The sequence below is a fragment of the Littorina saxatilis genome, linkage group LG7, assembly GCF_037325665.1.
Source record: "Littorina saxatilis isolate snail1 linkage group LG7, US_GU_Lsax_2.0, whole genome shotgun sequence".
NCBI classification, from domain to species: Eukaryota; Metazoa; Mollusca; class Gastropoda; order Littorinimorpha; family Littorinidae; genus Littorina; species Littorina saxatilis.
Window position 1 is genome coordinate 41,295,472 of NC_090251.1, and position 7,237 is coordinate 41,302,708.

Genomic DNA, 7,237 nt, shown 5'->3' on the forward strand with positions numbered 1-7,237 from the left:
AATTAAACGTTCCAATCAAATACTTTTTTTTTTAAATTCTGAATTTTGGAACGTTAGCAGTCCATCTTGTCTTTTGATTTATAAAACAAAACAAGTTAAAAAAAAACACCACACACACTCTTTTTTTAAGACTAAACCACGCAACAGCCTGTTGAAGATGAAGACCATAATAGGGAAAAGAAAGAAGGAGAAGAAGAAGAGATAAGAAAGGAAGTGGGATTGCGTGGGAGGACTGAGATGCAGAATCCTTCACATGCTAAAAGACCAACTGCAGCTGAGATGGTGGGAGGGGGAGGGCGGTTAGGGCGGGGTGGCGTGGATAGGGTGGTGATGTTACACATCCAACAGAGTCTGGCTGTGGGGATCGGGAAAAAAAGGGGGAGGGGGGGGAGGAGTAGGGGGGGGGGGGAGGGGGTGGGGGAGTAGACGATGCTAGACTCAATCACTGCCCATAACCACCCGGGGATAAATGACCATGTCGAAGCGGAGTCGGGCCTCACTCTCTTCAACAAGGCAAGGCGGTGGGGTGACAGGCTTCTGAGCTCGGGCAACACGAACCTGCTTAAAAGTAAGAGGCCGACCCGCTTCCGTCTGAATAGATCGGCATTAGTACACTCACTGCATATCCTGTCAAACATCCGTGTGGTCTACCCCGCATCGTCATTTTGCTGTCTGTCTTCGTGTTGTGCAGAGAAATTCACAGAAGTAAGTGTGAGAATAATGTTAATAGTTGTGCTTTATCTTCAATGTCCGTCTCCGTGTTGTGCAGATAGTCACAGAAGTAAGTGTGAGAATAATATTAATAGTTATGCTTTATCTTGAATGTCCGTCTCCGTGTTGTGCAGATAGATTCACAGAAGTAAGTGTGAGAATAATATTAATAGTTATGCTTTATCTTCAATGTCCGTCTCCGTGTTGTGCAGATACATTCACAGAAGTGTGAGAATAATATTGATAGTTGTGCTTTATCTTCAATGTCCGTCTCCGTGTTGTGCAGAGAAATTCACAGAAGTAAGTGTGAGAATAATGTTAATAGTTGTGCTTTGTCTTCTATTTCTTACTCTTCTTGTGCTTGACTTTGATGTATATTTTGATTCTTTCTTTCCCCATTTCTTTGTGGTTTCGTTGTTTTGTTGTCCTCATATGACGCGAAGAGAAAGTTGCAGAAGTAAGTGTGTGTACATGGGAGTTTGATATGCTTTGTCTTCCTTTTTGTTTTACTTTTCTTGAGTTTCTTTTCTTGAATTCCTTTTCTGTCTGTGTAGTTCCCGTTTACTTTCTTTTTTCCCGTTCTTTCTCTTTTTCTGTCTGGTTGTCTGTCTCTATGTCTTCCTTTCTATCTTTCTTTCTTTCTTTCTTTCTTTTTTTTCTTCGTTCTTTCTTTCATAAAATGTGGTAGGAAACTTTGCGAACTGCAAATTAGTACTTTCCTTTCTTTTGGCTAATTGGTTTCTTTTCGTTTTCTTTTTTCTCTCGTTTGTCTTTTATTTCTTGTTGTTATATACAGAATATGCAGATATTCACAGAAGTAAATAGAGAACATTTGTGTCTCGTGCTTTCTTCAGGCCTCTTTAATTTTTTTCTTTTTTTTGTATGTGCGGAAAAAGTGAAACGAATACGCAGACTGATCATCAGAAATTTTTTTTCTTTTTTTTTAATTTTCTATGCGGGAATAGTCATGGAAGTAAGTGTACAGTAGTCTATTCTTTCTTTCTTCTGTTCTTGTAAAGAGTATTTTTCTTTCTTCGCTTTTTCCTCTACTTTCTCACCCCCACCCCCACCCCCACCCCCAGCAAATTGCAAATTAATGTTTTCCTTTATTGGCCCCTTTTGATATTCATCAGGTTATGCAGAGATATTCCCCCCGCGGGTTAGGGGGAAGAATTTATCCGATGCTCCCCAGCATGTCGTAAGAGGCGACTAACGGATTCTGTTTCTCCTTTTACCCTTGTTAAGTGTTTCTTGTATAGAATATAGTCAATGTTTGTAAAGATTTTAGTCAAGCAGTATGTAAGAAATGTTAAGTCCTTTGTACTGGAAACTTGCATTCTCCCAGTAAGGTCATATATATTGTACTACGTTGCAAGCCCCTGGAGCAAATTTTTTATTAGTGCCTTTGTGAACAAGAAACAATTAACAAGTGGCTCTATCCCATCCCCACCCCCCCCCCCCCTCCTTCCCCCGTCGCGATATAAAACCTTGAACGGTTGAAAACGACGTTAAACACCAAAGAAAGAAAGATGCAGAGATATTCATAGCAAATTTTCAGTGTTCGATTCTGTCGTTTCTTTGTCTTTCTTTTTTTTTCTTTTTTCTCTCTCTTTCTCTCTCTCTTTCTTTCTTTCTTTCTTTCTCTCGTTCTTTTTTTCTTTCTTTCTTTCTTTCTTTCTTTCTTTCTTTCTTTCTTTGCTAACAGAGAAAATGAGAATAAGACGCTGAGTGCAAATATGTTATACTTTCCTTTTTGCCTGGCCTCGGAATATGCAGAGAAATTCACAATCACACACATACTCTAAGATTAGTCAATGCCGTTTCCTTTTCTTTCTTTCTTTCTTTATTTTTCTTTCTTTCTTTCTATCTATTTTTTTCTCCAGATACGAAAAATGCGGGTTTTTTCGGAGACCGCCAGACTAATGATGATAATCACATTGAACAACAGATCGAAGTCATGTGTCTGCTTCTTCTTCACACAGCTTCGTTTTGATCAATTAAATGGCTGTTCGCTCCGGTATTCGTTACCATTTTCTCAGGATGCCTTGTACTCCGAAGTAGGACTGGAGTTGCCTTATAGAATAGATGATTTGTGGAAATAGTTCGCTTGCGCGTGCGATGTTGAAGGGTCGTATTCCTTCAAAGTGATAGTAATAATCAGAAATGATTGAAGTTATTTCCCTTTTTAAATTGTCAAAATTCACGTGACGGCTGATAATACACCGATTAACAGTTCCGCGGCCATTTTAGATTCGCACATGCGCACATCTTTTTTTACGAGCACTTTTGCTCCTTTTTCCTCTTCCGGTTTCCTGTTTTTGAGAAAATGCGCATCCGCAGATCGTTTTTTCGAAAGGTTTTTCTTCTTCTTCCTGTTCCGGTTGATTTGAGAAAGCGTAGATTCAGTCTGCAAAAAGTGCCATTTTGTAGTCTTCCACCCCTGAAGTTGCTTTTGAGTGTTCGAAGAAAGAGTGTAAAGGTTCTAAGGATTACATCGGGCACACAAACACGCGATTACCTTTTTTTTCCCCTTTGATTTGAACGCGTGCGCAGATCGTTTTTTGCGAGTATGTTTGTACTTCTTCCTCTTCCGCTTTCCTTCTTCGTTCCATGTAAACGCCGAAACTGTTAACTGGTGTATGGATATTTTACCTTTGATTTATGGGTGTGAGGAAGAATGTAGGGATGATTCATGATGTCTTTAGCGTGCTGTTTATGTTAAGGGGGAAAAGGCGTTAGCCATAACAATTTGTTTTTAATTTTAAATTGTGTTGAAATCATGCATGTTTGAGAAAAGGCAACCTAAGCTGGATGATATAGCTCAGTGTCACAAATTAGTGGGCGCAGGCCTATAACTTCACAATGAATAATGTCCTCCGGTTTGCACGTTTTCAAAAGAAACAAGTCGCGTAAGGCGAAATTACTACATTTAGTCAAGCTGTGGAACTCACAGAATGAAACTGAACGTAGTCCGCCGCTAGTGCAAAAGGCAGTGAAAGTGACGAGCCTGTTTGGCGCGGCAGCGGTTGCGCTGTGCTTCATAGCACGCTTTACTGTACCTCTCTTCGTTTTAACTTTCTGAGCGTGTTTTTAATCCAAACATATCATATCTATATGTTTTTGGAATCAGGAACCGACAAGGAATAAGATGAAATAGTTTTTGAATCGATTTCGGAAATTTAATTTTGATCATAATTTTTATATTTTTAATTTTCAGAGATTGTTTTTAATCCAAATATAACATATGTATATGTTTTTGGAATCAGATAATGACGAAAAATAAGATGAAATTGTTTTTGGATCGTTTAATAAAAAAATAATTTTAATTACAAGTTTCCGATTTTTAATGACCAAACTCACTCATTAGTTTTTAAGCCACCAAGCTGAAATGCAATACCAAACCCCGGCCTTTGTCGAAGATTGCTTTGCCAAAATTTCAATCAATTTAATTGAAAAATGAGGGTGTGACAGTGCCGCCTCAACTTTTACAAAAAGCCGGATATGACGTCATCAAAGGTATTTATCGAAAAAAAGAAAAAAATGTCCGGGGATATCATACCCAGGAACTTTCATGTCAAATTTCATAAAGATCGGCCCAGTAGTTTAGTCTGAATCGCTCTACACACACACACAGACAGACAGACAGACAGACACACACACACACACACACACACACACACACACACACACACACACACATACACCACGACCCTCGTCTCGATTCCCCCCTCTATGTTAAAACATTTAGTCAAAACTTGACTAAATGTAAAAAGCATCATATCGAATGGAAACTGTCATAATGAAAATGGATCTTTCTTCAGTTTACATGTTGGCTTTGAGGATATGAACTTTCAGAGTCTTTCAAGAATTGACATGCTGCCTCGTGCATCCAGCGAGTTAGTTCCCCTGAGATGCCTTCTTTCGTGACAATTAAAGAGCAAGGAAGGCAATGTTCGCATAATGACAATACTCATCCATCTAACGTGTCCTCGTGCGTTCGTAAATAGAGACTATATACTACATGGCTTGCTGTGTCATATCAGATTTAAACATGTTTTTTGTTTGTTTTACATATTGAAATGCGAGCGAAGCTAGCTGATTAATATTTGAAAAAGCAACGACTGTAAACCTGATAAGAACACAGCAAGCCACGTATATGTATTCTGTTTATCCTAGATACCGTACTTGCGTGTCTTTTGCTCCAAACGTCTCGTAGTCAAATCGTCCAAATTGAAGACGAGTCTCATGGAATCTCGATCGACGGGCGAAGTGGCTTAATGGATAAGACGCCGGCCTCCAAAGCGGAAGGTCCTGAGTTCGCATCCCGGTCGCGCCTGGTGGGTTAAGGCTGGGGATTTATGCGATCTCATGTCAACTTATGTGCAGACCTGCGAGTGCCTTAATCATCCCCCTTCATGTGTACACGCAAGCACAAGACCAAGCGCGCACGGAAAAGATCATGTAATCCATGTCAGAGTTCGGTGGGTTTAGAAACCCGAAAATACCCAGCATGCTTCCCCGAAAGTGGCGAATGGATGCCTAAATGGCGGGGTAAAAACGGGCATACATGTAAAACCCTACTCTTAAAAAACGCACGGGTGTACGTGGGAGTTTCAGCCCATGAACGCAGAAGAAGAGGAAGAAGAAGGAACCTCGATCGTTTTATGGAACCTCGATCTCTTCCAAAACCTCGTGAAATCTTTGACGTCAAAGCAAAAAGAATGGCGTTATGCATGTATAAGATTTAAAAATTCTTCCAGGGGAAACAGCAGGCGCAAACGAGTTCCCAGAATGACGTTTGTCTCGACTTTGTCGTCATGAGCACTTAAACATTATGTCCCTGCTAGACTTGCTTGACACGACCTCATTTACATGATATACCAACGTGTGAGTGTATGGTTTTGTTGTGACATGGGTGGTCTTTCTCGCGTATGTAAGATCAAGATGACATAATATGGTACTTTCCATGCAAAACTATACTATATTGCTTTTAGATCTGTCTGCGGCTTTTGATACGATAGACCATGACATTCTTTTTTATCGTCTAGAGCACTACTTTGGCATTAGCGAGATGGCTCTCTCTTGGATTCAAAATTATCTCTCAGACAGGAAACAGTTTGTTCTGATCGATGGCCAACAATCTGCTGAAACCTCTCTTGTGTTTGGTGTTCCTCAAGGTTCTGTGTTAGGCCCGGTGCTGTTCATTATGTACACAACACCGCTGACAACTCTCATAGAGAATCATTGTGTGCTACACGAAATCTTCGCAGATGATACGCAGATCAATCATTCCGCATCACATGACAAGTACCCAGATTTGGTTCTGTCGCTACAGGAGTGTGTGAGAGATGTCGGGGCATGGATGGAAGAGAACAAACTCAAACTAAATGACGACAAAACTGAAGCCATGCGTTTTTTCATACTCCACCCCTACCCATGCTAAGTCTATTTCAGAACTCCCACAGGCCATCTCTTTGAACAATATTGACATCAAGTTCTCGGATACATCCCGTGATCTCGGAGTCTTTTTTGACAAAGATCTTAGCATGAAACAGCATGTAGTCCAAACATGTAAAGCAGCGCGAATGGAGATCCGGCGTATAGGTTCCATTCGACAGTACCTTACCGAAGACGCAACCAAAAGACTAGTCTGTTCCGGCATACTCTCTAGATTAGACTACTGTAATTCACTGCTCGCTGAATGTCCCAAATCTGTCACCAAGCCCCTGCAGCTAGTCCAGAACGCTGCCGCTAGACTCGTGTTTCGAACACCTATGAAACAAAGCGTCACGCCTCTACTCAAACAGCTACATTGGCTTCCAGTGGAACAAAGAATTAAATACAAGATCTGCTGCATTTTCTATCAAATTGCCGCGGGCACGGCTCCACAGTACCTGTCCGATCTCGTGCAGAAAAACAATCCTGAAAGGGTTGTCCGCTCTGCCTCCCAAAATAAATTTGTCAAAGCTCCTAAGTATCAGAGGGACGATCATGGTGGCCGCTGTCTTTCAGTCGCAGCTGATCATATCTGGAACAAACTCCCTTTGTCTCTACGTCTCAGTCCATCTCTGCCTTCTTTCAAAGCAAATCTCAAGACTCACCTCTTCAGAGAAGCATTCTATGATGATGTAGTTGTCGCGACCCTGTGAATGTGCACTTTTCGGATGAACAATGTTTACTGTGTGTGTGTGTGTGTGTGTGTGTGTGTGTGTGTGTGTGTGTGTGTGTGTGTGTGTGTGTGTGTGTGTGTGTGTGTGTGCGTGTGTGTGGACATGTGTGGGTGTGTGTGTGTGTGTGTGTGTGTGCATCATAATTGTTGTGTATACTGAGAGTTCGTTCCTGTAAGAGCCTCTGGATTTTTGTAACATTTATGTTTTGTTTTTGGTTTTTGTTGTAAAGTGTTTATGATTGTGTTCTATTCCGTCAATGGCGTCATTCTGGTAATGATGTTGTTATTGCTTTTGTAAAGCGCTTTGTGTATTCGAAAGCGCTATAGAAATCACCATTATTATTATTATTATTTATT

General features: G+C 40.7%; 1 protein-coding gene across 1 annotated transcript in view; it reads left to right on the forward strand.

Moving 5' to 3' along the window:
- The first annotated feature begins 476 nt into the window (after positions 1-476).
- Positions 477-7,237, forward strand: part of LOC138970353 (uncharacterized) — a 47,497-nt gene continuing 40,736 nt past the window's right edge. The window contains exon 1 of the mRNA XM_070342816.1: positions 477-568. Coding sequence (XP_070198917.1) covers position 568 — 1 coding nt within the window. The 5' untranslated portion in view covers positions 477-567. The remainder of the gene's footprint in view (positions 569-7,237) is intronic.